The sequence below is a fragment of the Oncorhynchus nerka genome, linkage group LG23, assembly GCF_034236695.1.
Source record: "Oncorhynchus nerka isolate Pitt River linkage group LG23, Oner_Uvic_2.0, whole genome shotgun sequence".
NCBI classification, from domain to species: domain Eukaryota; kingdom Metazoa; phylum Chordata; class Actinopteri; order Salmoniformes; family Salmonidae; genus Oncorhynchus; species Oncorhynchus nerka.
Window position 1 is genome coordinate 21,484,362 of NC_088418.1, and position 16,868 is coordinate 21,501,229.

Below are 16,868 nucleotides of genomic sequence, written 5' to 3' on the forward strand. Positions count from 1 at the left end.
GATATACTGCCATCTCCCCCTTCTCCAAGTTCACAAACGGTGCTTCGACAACGGGCGACGATCCCCCTCTAACCCATGCCAGATGAAGGATGGAAGGAAGTCTCTCTATCCCGCTCCCTTCGCTCTCTCCTACTCTCTCGTTCACTCGCTCCCACTGCTGCTTCGCTGTTCACATTCATTCGGCGACGCCACCCTAAGTGAGCTGCTATGGCCGTCCTTGTCTCACAAGGGAGAGGCCTAGATTCCGTTTGGTGTCCAGGGACGTCTCCTGCCCAGTGGGTGACGGTTGGAGGAAGGCTGTTGATTTAATACTGACAATGTGACGGGGTTGGTTGGGAGCCCCGTCCCAGTGGGCCTCCATTAGAGTAGGCCAGGACTCCCAGAGGAAGGTTCATGACTGACAGATGAGTTGGGGCTAGGTTGTGTAGTTGGGGTTTGGACCACTGCAGTAGTGCAAAACCCAGACCAGCGTTGCTTGGGCCAGGGCCGGGGAGACTAGTGGAGTGGGAGGGTGGGGTACTGTGGAAGGGGATTCTGGCTGCTCCACCAGAGCGGTCTGAGGTCTGCTTTACAGTGGATTTCTTGGTTGACTCCTCCTCCAGCGGTTGAGGTTGGACTCCTCCTATGGCGGTTGAGGTCGAGGCAGCGACGCTTGGCCATCTGCTATGAGTACCCGCCATCCCGATCCCGCCCGTCGCTCCGCGTCTTCAGGCGTTCATCCACATGCTCCCGGGGTGCTGAAACCCATCCGTCCATTCATCCCTCCCTCCCTCCCTCCGCCTCGTTCAAAAACTACTGCTTGGCATTCAATAAAAATAGGTTGTATTTGAACTTTTTCCCCCTCAAAAACAGTGGTAAACACAGCCAGTTATGGCCTGGCCACCTTGGGGTTCTACGCTTCCTCACGGTGTATCGCTCCTCTTCCAGGGCGACAGCTGGACTGTCCATTGTACTCCGTCACGTGATTGATTTGCTTCAGTTTCAACAGAAAAAAAAAAAAAAGAGAGTGATTCCAAATTCCAAATTGAGAAACTTGGTCCCACATAAGAAAAAAGAGAAAAGCTGAACATAATGGTTACCATCCTCCCCTCCCCCGAAAAAGAGATAAGTGACCGTAGGGAAAGGCAGGCCCTCCTGTCTTCAGTGGTATTTCCTTTTGTCTGAGTGATAACACTGACATTGTGTATCCTGTGTTTGTGTGATTTGTCTTAATGTATGTGTGCCTACGAGTTCACACATGCCTATGTGTGTTTGTTGAGTATCCTTAAAAGTGTGTGTGTGTGTGGGAGGAGGCTGGGGGCAGCTGCCCTGTGTCCAGAGGTGAGGTAGAGCCTGGCGGCGCCCCAGCCTTGAGGGTGTGCCCACTTTGAGGTAAATGGCAGCCGTCATTGGCCTTGCTCAGTGACCCCTACAGTAACGACGACTGAGTATGGAAGCCTGAAGGGGCCATACTGAGCTGAGTCACACAGGCGCGGATTCAGACTTACTTACCCTGCAGGTCAGGGCTACAGCACAGCAGTATATACAGTAAATAAGGCTTTGAGTTTCTGAGGGTAGGTGTGTGTGTGTGTGTGTGTGTGTTTCAGGATGCTGTTCAGTCTCCAGGCACTGAATCTGCTTGCCAGCTATTAAATCTATATTTTCCCTCTCTCCCCTACTCCCCCCCTCTCCTCTTCCCTCTCCCCCCTCTCTCACTGTTATGACCTTCCTTGGAGAGAAAAGGGCTCAATTGTCATTCATGAGAGGGTCTACTGTTGGCACCAGAAGCACAGGCAATGACAAGGCAGGTCTGCCCAGTGTGTGTGTGGGTTTGAGAGAGTGCCAGTCACAGGCGCTTGCCTAATGACAGAACCAAAGGTAGATACGGAGCCGTAGTCTGTAGTTTTACACATTTACACATTTCAGACACCTGGAGTAGCCTTATAATACAGCACCTGACTTGGTTAAAAACATGCTCACGGTCCAGTCTGAAAATGGCTCAGTTGTGTTCAGCCGTGATTGTAGGTACTAGTAGCTTTGCTCTACGGTAGGAGTTATATGGCACACTCAGTACCTCTGTGTGTGTCCCGGTGTGTTGTCAGTGACGTATCTCCTGAATCATTGTCTTACACTAATTCGGGGAGTATAATTAACTGACCGGTTTTAAAAGATGGTTGCCATAAATTCAAACAGGTGCAAACCTGCAAAGCACACCATCTAGTGGCAATGTGTGACAACTGAGGTGCCTCCAATAGGGCTCTGAGAGGGGAGCCAGAGTGTGTGTGTCTGTGTGTGTTGGCCTTGGCAAAGGGCTGCAACTCCCACTGGATAAAACACCGTACTCAGACAGGGAGGGCCGCCAAACTGATTCCCAAAAACAGGTATGAAGAGGTGGTTGGTCAAAAATGTTTAAATCCTGTTTGTTTGACTCCTGCTGCTGGTTGCGTTGTTTACCACGTAAATGTCGTAAAAACACAAGTCCTGCCAAAATCCTTCCCAGCTTCAGAAAAACATCCCTTCCTTTCCCAAGATGCCTCAAGTCGCTCCACTACTTCCTCCGGGGGTGCCACTCACACTTCCTGGTCCTCGAAGACCTCTAGGAAGAGAGGGGGGAAAAGTTCCGTCGGACACTCCACCTTCATGTGGAGGAAGCGGCTGGCGTGGCACGCCCCGATCATGCGCAGGTCCGTCACCTTCATCAGCAGCTTGGGCCAGAAGTGGGGAATGTTGTGCTTGCGGTAGTTGATGTAGTGTTCAAACGCCAGCAGGTAGGTCTCCTGGCATTTCTCGATCTTGTCAATGTTCGTCAGGCCCGAGCGGTCTGTGGCCGGGGGCAACGGGAGGGAGGGAAAAAAAGTGTCAGTAAACGGAGAGGGTAAAATTCCACCTAGCCTATCAGAGGGAAAGATGTAGGCCAAGTTGTTTTCAGCTAATAGTACAGCAGATTTTATTTATACTTACTTATAGTTCCTTCAGATCCACACAAAGTGCCTAGGTAGTAGTGGCTAGGGGGTGGATTTGGAACTCGGCCTGAATCCTCTGACCTGAATGACCTCAGTTGACCTCTGGCCATTGACCCTTGACCCCGTCCTCACCTGAGCTCATGAGCAGCACGGCCTGCAGCAGCGCCACCTCCGTGTCGTCCAGGTTGAACTGCGCCAGGCTCTTGCCCAGGTCGAAGATGGCGTCCGACACCACGCCCAGGCCGCCGTTCTTCAACTGCTCCCGCTTGACCGCCATCTCGCCGCTAAGGGTCAGCGTCTCGCTCTCTGGGTCGTAGCGCACGGCGGCGCGCAGCGACATGATCTCCATACAGCAGCCTTTCAATAGGATGATCTGGTCCTCACAAGGCAGCTGGACAGAGGAGAGGAGAGGGAGAGGAGGGAAAAGACGTGAGAGTAACAGCAGAGTTTATTGGTCGGTCACAGTAATAGACTGAATTGTACACCAATATAAATACCTAGATTTTCATCAAATAGTAAGATAACACAGAGGTGTGTGTGTGTCTGTTTGGTTTTACTACTTTTACTAAAAAGGCTATTTTATGCTTAGGGGTGAGGTTAAGATTAAAATTAGGGTTAGAATTAAGGTTATGGTAAAGGGTTAGGTTTAGGAGTTAGGTTTGAAGTCAGAAGTCCCCACAAGAATAGTAAACAAACAACAATTTCACCAACTGGGGACATTTTGTTGGTCCCCAAAATGTCAAATGCTATTTCTAAATGGGTTTAGGGTTAAGGTTAGAATTAGTGTTAGGGTTAGAATTAGGTTTATGGTTAGGAGCTAGGGTTAGTTTTAGGGTTAGGTTTGGGGGTAGGGTTAGATTTTGGGGTTAAGGTTAGAGTTAAGGAAAATAGGATTTTGAATGGGAATTAATTGTATGTCCCCACATGGTTAGCCGCGCAAGACTGTGTTTGTGTGTGTGTAATAGTAGGGTGCGTGCATTGATCAGTTCGGTAGCGAATAGGATGGGTAAGATCTGGCAGCAGCCTGTTCATGTCATGTTCCGTTCAGAGAGAGAAAGGAGGAGAAAGGGAGGGCAAGAGAGACGGTTAAGGAATGTAAACAACATTAACTTGAAGGCCCTTTTCCATTCTTCGATTGGAATTTCAAAGGACATTTCTGTAAGTCTACATACTTTCCAGCTGCAGTGGTGTAGGCTTCGTGTGTAGTGTGTGTAAAATAATGTTATATCAGCAAGCGGTCTACGTTTACCCAATCAGCCATTTTGTTTGCCCTGTGACCTTGTTCCTCAGGGTGTCGTCAGAGAAAATGTACATCATGCACATTATACATATTTCAACATGCATAAACGTAGTGTATTCAAGGTATCAATATTCCCTCAAAGTTCCTATTGCAGGTCATTGTGGTGTGTATATTCCTTAGATGTGCTGTGATTCATACAGTGTGCTGATGGGGCTTACATTCCACGCCCACACACACAGGGCTTTACCTCCGAGAACATGGGCAGTTTTTTGGCAAAGTCGACGACGCGGGTGATGGCAGGGGTGATAATCTTGGTAAACTCACTGAAGGCCTCCAGGTCCACCTTGTCTCCGTCCGACGTGGGGGCCACCGGAGACTGACCTATGTCCTCCGGCTAGGGGACAGGAGAGGGGACACAAGTCAAGAAACTTGAGTTAAGTCCTTTGCTATGCCATGAGAGTGTGTTCATTTTGGTTGCTAGTAAGATGCCATGAATTAAGCACATCCAACAAATGTGTGAAATTAGATATAGCAGACTGAATAGTAAAAAACAAAATGGTTGACATAATTGAGGAAGATGAGATGTGTAGTAAACAACTTCTTAGAGCGCTAAAGAAAATCCACTTAGAGATACAAAGCTCATGGTCATAAGCAGAACATGTGGTTGGTTTACATGCACCACTAGCAGATGGGATTCTATGAGGCTCTCTAAAAGACACATCTGGCTTAAACTCTTAACCTTAGTCCATCCCATTTCATTGTGAGTTGAGAAAAGGCTGAAATTTAAAATAACATAAGGCTTTGTCTTATTTTATATAATTAAGGACGCACAATCTATACAAAGCTTATGGATTGCGTGACTGTCGGGATTATGCGCCCGAGAGTCAGGTAATTACCTAAAATTGGAATAATACAATAATGCTTTGATTACAGTATATACGTTTTCCTCAGCCTAACTAAAGCCGAGTTTCAGTTGTTCAAGGACAGCTGTGTTTATGTTTCAGAATTGAGAAATAGTTATATCTTGACAGAACAGAAAAACAAATGAATTTCAACTGAAAACATGCCACATTCTACAGCTCTGTAGTGAACTAACTCAAACCAACTGCAAAATGAACCTGTCTAGGTTTCAAAGGTTGACAAAGTCATTCAGGGGTTAAAGACGGTAAACCAAAGTATGTTAACCCCGTCTAAGCCGCTTGTTAAAATAGGTCAAAGATCATGCATTTACTGTATTTTAAACCACTCTATTAGCAAACTGAGGTTTGAAGCTAGGTTGGGTGACCAGACTGGCATTACAGGGGGCACTGGTACACAAAAGTAATGGTCAACAATCCATTGTAACCAATGCCCTCAAACAACCTCATCATCACTCAAGCAATTCAATTTGCAGAGGGGCTCTTTCCATCTTGACCTTCAATCAAATAGGTTAGACATAATATAATGGGTCCTCTGCAGGACACAGGGCTGGAGTTGGAGTGGACTGGAGCTTTTTGATTTGGCCGGTGATTTGGATTCCAAGTGGCTGGGCGGTAAAGGTAGTCTATGGCTTGTTAGCTACTGTTAAATATAAGTTATTTACTAGCATACATTCTTGTCCAGAGCAACTCTACAGCAAGTGCTAACAAAATTCATTACATACTGTAGAAAATTTACATTAAAGGGAAAATTCACCACTAGACACTATCTGGGGTGTTTTTCCAGTCTCCCTACATAATTATGAGTGATAAGAGGGTGTTTCAGACATAATTATTCATTATAGCTGTATTATGTTTTTCGTGCCAGGAGACGTCATTGGTTGATTGAGCCTTGAAAAACATAATTCCACAATGAGATATTGTGTGTAAGGTGAGTGACAAAAAAAATGTAGAAATGTAATACATTTTCAATTCAGGCTGTAACACAACAAAATGTGGAAAGTTAATGGTGTAAATACTTTGAAGCCACTGTATGCAAGTATTCCCATTGTAGAACTAGTATTTATTATAAGCATTAGTATATATTTTTCTACTGTATATACAGTATGTCATACATTGCCATAACTTCCTGCATGTAAACTCACCTCTGTCTCCAGAGCAAATAAACTTCGTCTTGAAGACAAATTATTTTAACATGTTTACTTGCCAACAAATTAAAGTTTAAATGATACAACAACAACCTCCATTTGTTTTAGCAGTAAGATTCAAGTACATTTCATGAATATCACAATTAATTTAAAGTCAGCACTATTGGTTTCTGATGCAGCTGGAATCATTTAGTCACTTGTCAGTACACTTGTATAAAATATATATATAAAAAATGTATAAAACACCATTATATACATATGTTCAAAGCTAGCAATAACTATACCACGATGCAGTTAAGCATACTAGGCATTCTATATTATACTACAGCATCAGTCAAACTGTATATGGATGATTCGTTGGTTGAATGTTCCAGAATGTTCGTGTGCTGAACTTCTTCTTGTGTTGGGTAATGGCAGCTGGTTTAGCAGGCTTTGGCGCTGTGGTGATGTTCTTCACCACCCACTGATTCGACCTCTTGCAGATGATTTCTATGTACTGCAAGTCTCCTTGAAAAGACATGAAGACTGATCATGAGAATGTGTAACCATACAATAAACCATGTTCATCTATAAACAAAAAAGGGTACAGTAGACTGGTATGTGTTTGTTTTTTTACACTTAAAGTCAATAATTGGGAATTGAGATGGGCTGTTAGCAAAGATGTGAAAAGTTTGAGGGGGGTTTGACTTGTAGACAGTCTAGTCATTTATTGTTGTGCATGTGCACCAACAGTTGTGCAGTTGAGTAGACAAGCACTGCCAACAATAGTGTGAATAGGCTAGAAGAGTATACTAACAGCCCCTCTCCCCCATGACTCTTAGTTCCATTATATATAAAAGTAATTGGACGAAGGGGTCTTCTGTCAGGGGGAGTTAAGAGATTTGACGCTCCGTCTGAACATTAACACGCATCGCTTGCAGTACGGTTTTGGAAGCATAAGGACATTATCTTTCATATCAGTGAGAAATAATGTTTAAAAAAACAATAGGTTAAATTGATTCACACCTTTATAGGGTTAGGTCTACCTGTGCTAATTAGCTATCAGCGTCTTCCAACAGCTGTGTGTAAATGGAAGACAGACACTACAAAATGTGTTGTCACCGAAAAAATGTTGGCTGCAGCTGTTTTAAAACAGGTTGTGTGTATTTTGCATTTGTGATATATGTTTCTAGAACCGTACCACAATTGAGAATCGATTCACGTATAGATGGCGTATTTGGCTGTTTTAGCTTCCAGAGCCAATTCGCCCTTTTAACAGAAAATGTACGGTCCTTGGACTAAAGAGTAACGCTAGCCTCCTTTAGTCCAATATTGGGCTACTCTCCCCCATGCCAAATAACTGATTGCAAGGGTGTGAAACATTTGAGGAGCACTTGTCTTGTAGACAGTTTAGTGTATTGGTGATTTTGTTTTCTCAAGATGATATTGTGCTTTCATAAATACCCTTGGTTGTCGTGGCTTGGTTCAAAGTCAGATGATGTTGGCCTTGAGCTTATTCCAGGCTTAAAGTTGTCATCCAATGGGTCTAAAGGCTCTGTACTACTAAAGCTGGTGTCATGGTCATGGTCGGCAGGATTAATTATCAGCAGCAGGATTAGTCTCTATGACACACAGTAGTCAGTGATTAGCCAACATTTTACTACTTTGTCCCCATCAATACACGCTCAAACAAGGTCCTATATTCACCCCCCCCCCTCCCCCCTAACGTTAATAGATCATGCATACTAACCTTCACACACACAATACCCATCCCCAACAGACACCAGCCAGTCAACCATACCATCCCCTCTTTACTAATACCTCCTTTTCTCAAAATGTAGACTTCAAGCCTTGCATGAACAATCAACACATATTCCATAATACAGAGAACTACAGTAGAGGTTGTAGCCTACTTGTAAACACACCCAACTATGACAAGACACGGACCATGTTTATGCCTAGCTCCAGTAGATTTATTTGCTCATCATGGAGTCATGGAAAGATTTGGTAGATTTTCGTATGGTATTTTAGGTGACTTACACTAGTTCCTGGTGCTGAGCTTGATGCCACTGCAGATGTTGTTGGAATCGGACTCTAAATTGAACACAACGTTAGTCTCTGCGGTAGTTAGTTAGCTAGCTAACGTAACCTAAAGAAGCTAACGCTAACTTGCAAAAGTTACAAATCACATTACCAAATAGCAGCTGGCTAATTACATATGGCATGCTCTGGAATGTCTAGCCAGCGTATTGTGAAAGCCAGTTATCAAAATGTTGGTTTAGATAAACACATGTAGTTTGCTAGCTAGTTAGTTAGCTAGGTAATGTTAGCAACGTTACCTCGGCTTGACTTTTTTTTCTGCAGCGTTGATGTTGGCTGATCGGATCCCTTCCTCTTCGAAGTGAAGTAGGAAATTGATGGAATAGCATCACTTTTCAACAGTCGACGACATGGGAAAAAAATCATCAGTTGAGACTTCAGTTCCGTTTTGAAACACTGGCTGAAAGTGCTGGTTACAAACACAGGCATTTGTATATTTCTCACGTCAACTGGATACACCTCCACAGAGCGGTACCTACGTCCTGAAATCACTATGAAATCTGGATATTGTCGTTTGCTTACAACCACGAAATGTAGCTGGCCCGTTTCTACCGGTGAGATGCAGAAACGCTCGTATTTGCGTGTAGTGAGGATTTTTCAAATATTTTTTATGACACAGAGGATAAATTAACGTATTAATGGACATATATAGTGAAATAGAACAGCGGTGAAATGTCCCTTTAAGGACTAAACTAGGTTGTTATAAAACTGTTAGTTCTAATGGTGTTATGTATTCGATACTGTAGCTAATAGTGTTATTCAGGGGTGTGTGTGGGGGGGGGGGACTTTTTAAGCCTCATGTACATATTTTTCTGCTTATAATTTCTGACATTTGGAAGGCTATTTGTTAGCCAACTTGTCTATAATTAGATATGTGCAGCTCTTCTTCTGTCATTACTTAATGCTCGTCTAGAACTCCAAATAAGCACTTGCTCGCTAGAATGTCATAAATCGACAGAATGATCAATGATTCATCAACAATCTAGTTGAGATTGGTCAAATTTGAGGACATTTAGGGACCAGGGAGATTTCCAAATGACATCAGTTTAAAGGAAATGAAAAGCTGTGAAAACGATCAAACAACTGATAGTATTTCATTTAGTCTTGAATGTCAACTTTTATTCTCTCAAGATGCGGAAAGAAATAAATCATATTTCTCAACTCCTGTTCCCATTTGTATGCCATTTGATAAATGCAAAGAGACATCACTTACAAAACATCAAAATGTCTGCATACACTGCTGTCCGCTCGAGTCTCAGTCACACCACATTTTGGAGCGTATTCCACAAGTTCTCAAGTCTATTTGCTCATTTTTCATGCGACTGACATGTGGTAATGACAAATAGAATCTTTGTTTTAATTATTGTGATATGTCCACATGTTTTACCAGTACGGCATACCCCTACTATTTATTTACTGGTACTCCATACCAGACCTGATTCTATTACAGTGTTAGAGGTGAAGTACTATATTCATGTGTTAGGTTAATCATATGACTTCAGGCTAGACATGTGTTATCTTGGTAGTAGGTGTGGTTCAGGAATGCTCTCAGCATTCTTCTAATGCCCGGCATTTGAGCCCCATTAAATTAGCACTGCAGTGCCCAGAGCCACATGTGATTTGTATCGCTGTGCATTTCTGATGGGCCGTGTTGTAGGCTATTTTGGGAGTATATAAGTTGATAGGACATTTCTGTTATGGTGTGATGTCATTGCGTCATCACTTTTGCTGAGCTTTAACCACACACACACGCACATACACACACACACCACAGCGCCAGAGAGTGTCACTGCTGTGGCCAACACGCAAGCACATATACATTTCACACACATACTTCTCACTCTCTCTCTCCACGTTGAACCATTAGTACTTAGTTCTCCACCGTAAAACCATTGCTACACCCTTGTAACACGCTATCCCAAACCTACAGTGTCTATAAGGTCCCTAGTCTACAAACTCTAGGTTTATGGATGAGTCATGTTTTAAATGTTTATATGTGTTCAGGTATTTATAGAAGAGCTAAAGTTTCTCCGTGCACCAGTTCAAAGGCGTTATTTTATATATTGGCTGGTATAACCTGCAGCTTGCTCAAATCCAATGTTTGGTTTTGGGTTGGCAGTGCTTGGACACACCTCGTAATGGTTAAGGCTATTTAAACAAGCAAATTGACTGTGGCTTTGCGGGTTAATTTTCTGTGGTATGGGTGATTCTCTCAATCTAGAGCCTTTATGGGAGAATTGGGGCCTTACACTGGTGTGTATGTGTGTGTGCGTGCATGCACATGTGGGTGTACGAGAGGGACATTGTATCGTAAGTGTGTGTGAAAAAGAGCACATAGAAACATAATATATCTTTAAGTGTGTGTACATGTGTGAAGAGGTAGCTTTATCGGTGTTTGTGTGTTGACTCCAAACGTCCCATTTCCTCCCCCTCACACCCCGCCACTTCCTGAACACGGTTGCCTAGCAACACCGACCACGACACCTGCTATACACAGTGAGCCTCTGGGACACCCGCCCTTTTCCTCCCAGGTAGATCACCCGTTCCTGGGGCACGTTGCTAATAAAACCCCCTGCTTATTTCCAGGGCTTAGTGTCAGCCATGCTGTGAGTGAAGAAGCCAGCTGATAACCCAGCACCCGCTAGGCCTAATCCCTGGCTAACACTTCCTGCCGCTGTGCGCCCAGAGCCACCTGGCCCATGGAAAACATATGGAGATCAGTAGTCCTACCAGTACTGCCACAGGGTATCCTGACAGGAATAGCCCGGACAACATGGGAACAACATGGGAACATACTGTAGTAGTGACAGTAGTAACTGACTCAACTCCAGCCACTTTAATAATGGGAATTGATGGGATTGATGGGAAATGATGTAAATATATCACTAGCCACTTTAAACAATGCTACCTTATATAATCTTACTTACCCTACATTATTCATCTCATATGCATACGTATATACTGTACCCTATATCATCGACTGCATCCTTATGTAATACATGTATCACTAGCCACTTTAACTATGCCACTTTGTTTACATACTCATCTCATATGTATATACTGTACTCGATACCATCTACTGTATCTTGCCTATGCTGCTCTGTACCATCACTCATTCATATATCCTTATGTACATATTCTTTATCCCCTTACACTGTGTATAAGACAGTAGTTTTGGAATTGTTAGTTAGATTACTTGTTGGTTATTACTGCATTGTCGGAACTAGAAGCACAAGCATTTCGCTACACTCGCATTAACATCTGCTAACCATGTGTATGTGACAAATAAAATTGGATTTGATTTGAACTGATCGGCAGTCGAGATGATGGATGGCACTCAACATAAATGCTAACGGTGCAATTTAGCGTAAAGCCCAATTTATCACAAAGGAGTCTAAAACAGCCAGCCAGTCAACAAAACAGAGAACCAAACAAACACTTATGTAACCAGCCATTTAGCCAACCAGTCAACCAGAATCTGGCAAAATTATCGGCCCTATTGGGGCGAGGCGAATGGTGCTCATCCTCTTACCAGGAACTTGCGTTTCTGTTTCCAGTGGGAGCCCTGTGCGTTGGTGTGGCGGTGGGCCTCGGTCAGCATGCGGATCAGCTCCCACTCCGAGCCGGTGGGCTCTGGCCGGTTCTGCAGGGTCTTCACCATCTCCTCCTTCTTCCTCTTCTCCCGGTTCTCCTCGATCAGACGCCGCTTGGCCACCCGCTTGGAGTCGTCCAGGACAACTGAGAGAGAGAAAAGGGGGGAAAGGAAGAAACAAGGGAGAAATACAATTATTTCAGTTACATCAAGGAGTCACGAGTCCAAGCATCCACATGACTTGTAAAATGTGTGTAATTGTGTAATGTGTGAGTGTGTGAGAGACACTCACGGTCCATGGCCATGCCCACTGCGATGCACTTCTTGAAGCGGCACAGCTGGCACTGGTTGCGGGTGATCTTGTCGATGATGCAGCAGCCATCGTACTTACAGGAGTAGGCGGGGTGGAGGTTCTTCTGAATCGTCCGCCGAAAGAAACCCTGGGAGAGCGAGAGGGAAGAGATGAAGCGAGAGGGGGGTGAGGGAGAGAGAGGGTGGAGACAAAACAGAGAGACAGAAAGGGAAGAAGGAAGAAAGATAGAGGGAAGGAAGGAGAGAGAAAGAAAGCGTTCAGCATAACACTGTTCAGTGCCACCTGTCATAAAAGGAAATAAATTGATGAAGAGAGCATCTTTGAATTCTCAACTTTCTCAGTTTGATAAAACACATCTAAAAAATACAATCTTCCTTGTTATTTGCTTGAGCTGTTATGGATCCAGGCGGTGTGTATATGTGTGTGTGGGTGCGTGTGCATGTGCGTGTCTTTGTGGGCTTGTGTGGGTGTGTGTGTGTGTGTGTAAGGGGGAGGATTTGACAGGGACGGTGGGAGTTCACACAAGGCAAAAAGACAATGATGCAGGAGCGAGAGAGACAGACCGACATCCTGGAATATACAAGGTCTGAGGTCATCTGCCTTTGGCCTAAAGAGCAGGAACCCAAGACTTCATCAAATAATTCAGACATTGTCATCCTACAAGAAACATGGTATAGAGATGGACCCACTGGTTGCCCTCAAGGTTACAGAGAGCTGGTAGTCCCATCCACCAAACTACTAGGTGTGAAACAGGGAAGAGACTCAGGGGGTATGCTAATTTGGTATAGAGCAGACCTAACCCGCTCTATTAAATTAGTCAAATCAGGAACATTTTACATTTGGCTAGAAATAAATAAGGAAATGATCTCAACAGAGAAAAATGTCCTCGTGTGCTACCCGGCAGGTAGCCTAGTGGTTAGAGCGTTGGGCCAAAACAACCAACAAAAACGGGTCACAACTCCTGCAGCTCTAGCATGCTGGGTCTGTACAGTCAATGGTAGGCTTCAAGAGGACTCTTATGGTAGGTACACCTACAGCTCATTCCTTGGCAGTAGTACTGTAGATTACTTTATCACTGACCTTATCCTAGTCTCTCAGAGCGTTCACAGTCAGCCCACTGACACCCCTTTCAGATCACAGCAAAATCACAGTCTACTTGAACAGAGCAATACTCAATCATGATTCATCAAAGCCAAAGGAACTGCATGAATCAAATCAAATTTGATTTGTCACATACACATAGTTAGCAGATGTTAATGCGAGTGTAGCGAAATGCTTGTGCTTCTAGTTCCCACCATGCAGTAATATCTAACAAGTAATCTAACAATTTCAAAACAATTACCTCATACACACAAGTGTAAAGGAATTAATAAGAATATGTACATAAAAATATATATGGATGAGCGATGGCCGAACGGCATAGGCAAGATGCAGTATAGAGTACAGTATATACATATCAGCTGAGTAGTGTAGGGTATGTAAACATTATATAAAGTGGCATAGTTTAAAGTGACTAGTGATACATGTATTTTTAATTATTAAAGTGGCTAGAGATTGAGTCACTATGTTGGCAGCAGCCACTCCATGTTAGTGATGGCTGTTTAACAGTCTGATGGCCTTGAGATAGAAGCTGTTTTTCAGTCTCTCTCCCAGCTTTGATGCATCTGTACTGACCTCGCCTTCTGAATGATAGCGGGGTGAACAGGTAGTGGCGAACAGGTAGTGGCTCGGGTGGTTGTTGTTCTTCATGATCCTTTTGGCCTTCCTGTTACATCGGGTGGTGTAGGTGTCATGGAGGGCAGGTAGTTTGCTCCTGGTGATGCGTTGTGCAGACCTCACTACCCTCTGGAGAGCCTTACGGTTGTGGGCGGAGCAGTTGCCGTACCAGGCGGTGATACAGCCCGACAGGATGCTCTCGATTGTGCATCTGTAAAAGTTTGTGAGTGTTTTTGGTGACAAGCCGATTTTCTTCAGCCTCCAGAGGTTGAAGAGGTGCTTCTGCGCCTTCTTCACCACGCTGTCTGTGTGGGTGGACCATTTCAGTTTGTCCGTGATGTGTACGCCAATGAACTTAAAACTTTCCACCTTCTCCAGTACTGTCCTGTTGATGTGGATAGGGGGGTGCTCCCGCTGCTGTTTCCTGAAATCCACGATCATCTCCTTTGTTTTGTTGACGTTGAGTGTGAGGCTATTTTCCTGACACCACACTCCGAGGGCCTTCACCTCCTCCCCGTAAGCCGTCTCGTAGTTGTTGGTAATCAAGCCTACCACTGTAGTGTCGTCTGCAAACTTGATGATTGAGTTGGAAGCGTGCATGGCCACGCAGTCATGGGTGAACAGGGAGTACAGAAGAGGGCTGAGAACGCACCCTTGTGGTGCCCCAGTGTTGAGGATCAGCGGGGTGGAGATGTTGTTTCCTACCCTCACCACCTGGGGGCAGCCCGTCAGGAAGTCCAGGACCCAGTTGCACAGGGCGGGGTCGAGAGCCTGATGACGAGTTTGGAGGGTACTATGGTGTTAAATGCTGAGCTGTAGTCGATGAACAGCATTCTTACATAAGTATTCCTCTTGTCCAGATGGGATAGGGCAGTGTGCAGTGTGATTGTGATTGCGTCGTCTGTGGACCTATTGGGGTGGTAAGCAAATTGGAGTGGGTCTAGGGTGTCAGATAGGGTGGAGGTGATATGATCCTTGACTAGTCTCTCAAAGCACTTCATGATGACGGAGGTGAGTGCTACTGGGCGATAGTCATTTAGTTCAGTTACCTTAGCTTTCTTGGGAACTGGAACAATGGTGGCCCTCTTGAAGCATGTGGGAACAGCAGACTGGGATAGGGATTGATTGAATATGTCCGTAAACATACCAGCCAGCTGGTCTGCGCATATTCTGAGGACGCGGCTAGGGATGCCGTCTGGGCCGGCAGCCTTGCGAGGGTTAACATGTTTAAATACTTTACTCACGTTGGCTGCGGTGAAGGAGAGCACGCAGGTTTTGGTAGCGGGCCGTGTTGTTGGCACTGTATTGTCCTCAAAGCGAGCAAAGAAGTTGTTTAGTTTGTCTGTGAGCAGGACATCGTGATCCACGACGGGGTTGGATTTCTTTTTGTAGTACGTGATTGACTGTAGACCCTGCCACATACCTCTCATGTCTGAGCTGTTGATTTGCGACTCTACTTTGTCTCTATACTGACGCTTAGCTTGTTTGATTTCCTTGCGGAGGGAATAGCTACACTGTTTGTATTCAGTATTTGGTTTCCGGTCGCCTTGCCCTGATTAAAAGCAGTGGTTCGCACTTTCAGTTTTGCACGAATGCTGCCACCAATCCACGGTTTCTGGTTGGGGAAGGTTTTAATAGTTGCTGTGGGTACAACATCACCGATGCACTTGCTAATAAACTTGCTCACCGAATCAGCGTATTCATCAATGTTATTGTCCGACGCTATGCGGACCCTATCCCAGTCCACGTGATCTAAGCAATCTTGAAGCGTGGAATCAGATTGGTCGCACCAGCGTAGAACAGACCTGACCACGGACGTTTCCTGTTTTAGTTTCGGTCTATAGGCTGGGTGCAACAAAATGGAGTCTATTTTCCGAAAGGAGGGCGGGGCAAGGCTTTGTAAGTGTCGCGGAAGTTAGAGTAACAATGGTCCAGGATTTTCTCCGCCTGGGTCGCGCATTCGATATGCTGATTAAATTTAGGGAGTCATGTTTTCAGATTAGCCTTGTTAAAATCCCCAGCTACAATGAATGCAGCCTCAGGATATGTGGTTTCCAGTTTACATAGAGTCCAATGAAGTTCATTCAGGGCCATCGATGTGTCTGCTTGGGGGGGATATATACGGCTGTGATTATAATCGAAGAGAATTCTCTTGGTAGATAATGCGGTCGACATTTGATTGTAAGGAATTCAGGTGAGCAAAAGGACTTGAGTTCCTGTATGTTGTTATGATCACAGCGCGTCTCGTCAATCATAGGGCATCCACCCCCGCCCTTCTTCTTACCAGAGAGGTGTTTGTTTCTGTCGGCGCGATGCATGAAGAAACCAGGTGGCTGTACCGACTCCGATAGAGTGTCTCGAGTGAGCCATGTTTCCGTGAAACAAAGAACGTTACAATCTCGGATGTCTCTCTGGAAGGCAACCCTTGCTCAGATTTCGTCTACCTTGTTGTCAAGAGACTGGATGTGAGTGGTGAGCCCGTCTATGGAGCCTGACCAGAAGACCGCTCCGTCTACCCCTTCTGCAGCACCGTTGTTTTGGGTCGCCGGCTGGGATCCGATCCGTTGTCCTGGGTGGTGGACCAAAGAGAGGATCCGCTTCGGGAAAGTCGTATTCCTGGTCGTAATGTTGACATTGCTCTTATACCCAATAGTTCCTCCCGGCTGTATTTAATAAAACTTCAGATTTCCTTGGGTAACAACGTAAGAAATAACACATAAAAAAACTAAATAGTGCATAGTTTCCTGAGAATGCGAAGCGAGGCGGCCATCTCTGTTGGTGCCGGATGTGGACGGATATTAACAAATGGGGGCAACAACAATCCCTCCAAGACAACTTCCTGGACAAAACATTTCACTGCAATAGTGAAGGTGTAAACTTGGCAGTAGAAAACCTAAACAGTTTATTTGACCTCTCAGCTT

The 16,868-nt window shown here is 44.8% G+C and overlaps 1 protein-coding gene and 1 long non-coding RNA gene across 3 annotated transcripts in view; both read right to left on the reverse strand.

Annotated features, from left to right (window-relative positions):
• Positions 1–1,877: 1,877 nt before the first annotated feature.
• Positions 1,878–16,868, reverse strand: part of LOC115106454 (thyroid hormone receptor alpha-like) — a 159,142-nt gene continuing 144,151 nt past the window's right edge. For both annotated transcript variants that reach the window (XM_029629219.2, XM_029629217.2), the window contains 5 exons: positions 12,211–12,358; positions 11,859–12,064; positions 4,430–4,576; positions 3,075–3,333; positions 1,878–2,800 (listed from right to left, as the gene is read on the reverse strand). In XM_029629219.2, coding sequence (XP_029485079.1) covers positions 2,550–2,800; positions 3,075–3,333; positions 4,430–4,576; positions 11,859–12,064; positions 12,211–12,358 — 1,011 coding nt within the window. In that variant the 3' untranslated portion in view covers positions 1,878–2,549. The remainder of the gene's footprint in view (positions 2,801–3,074; positions 3,334–4,429; positions 4,577–11,858; positions 12,065–12,210; positions 12,359–16,868) is intronic.
• Positions 6,142–10,738, reverse strand: LOC115106458 (uncharacterized). The gene is made up of 4 exons (XR_003860046.2): positions 8,566–10,738; positions 8,267–8,320; positions 7,691–7,848; positions 6,142–6,754 (listed from the first exon to the last, which is right to left on the reverse strand). It is a non-coding gene; the product is annotated as an uncharacterized LOC115106458 (long non-coding RNA).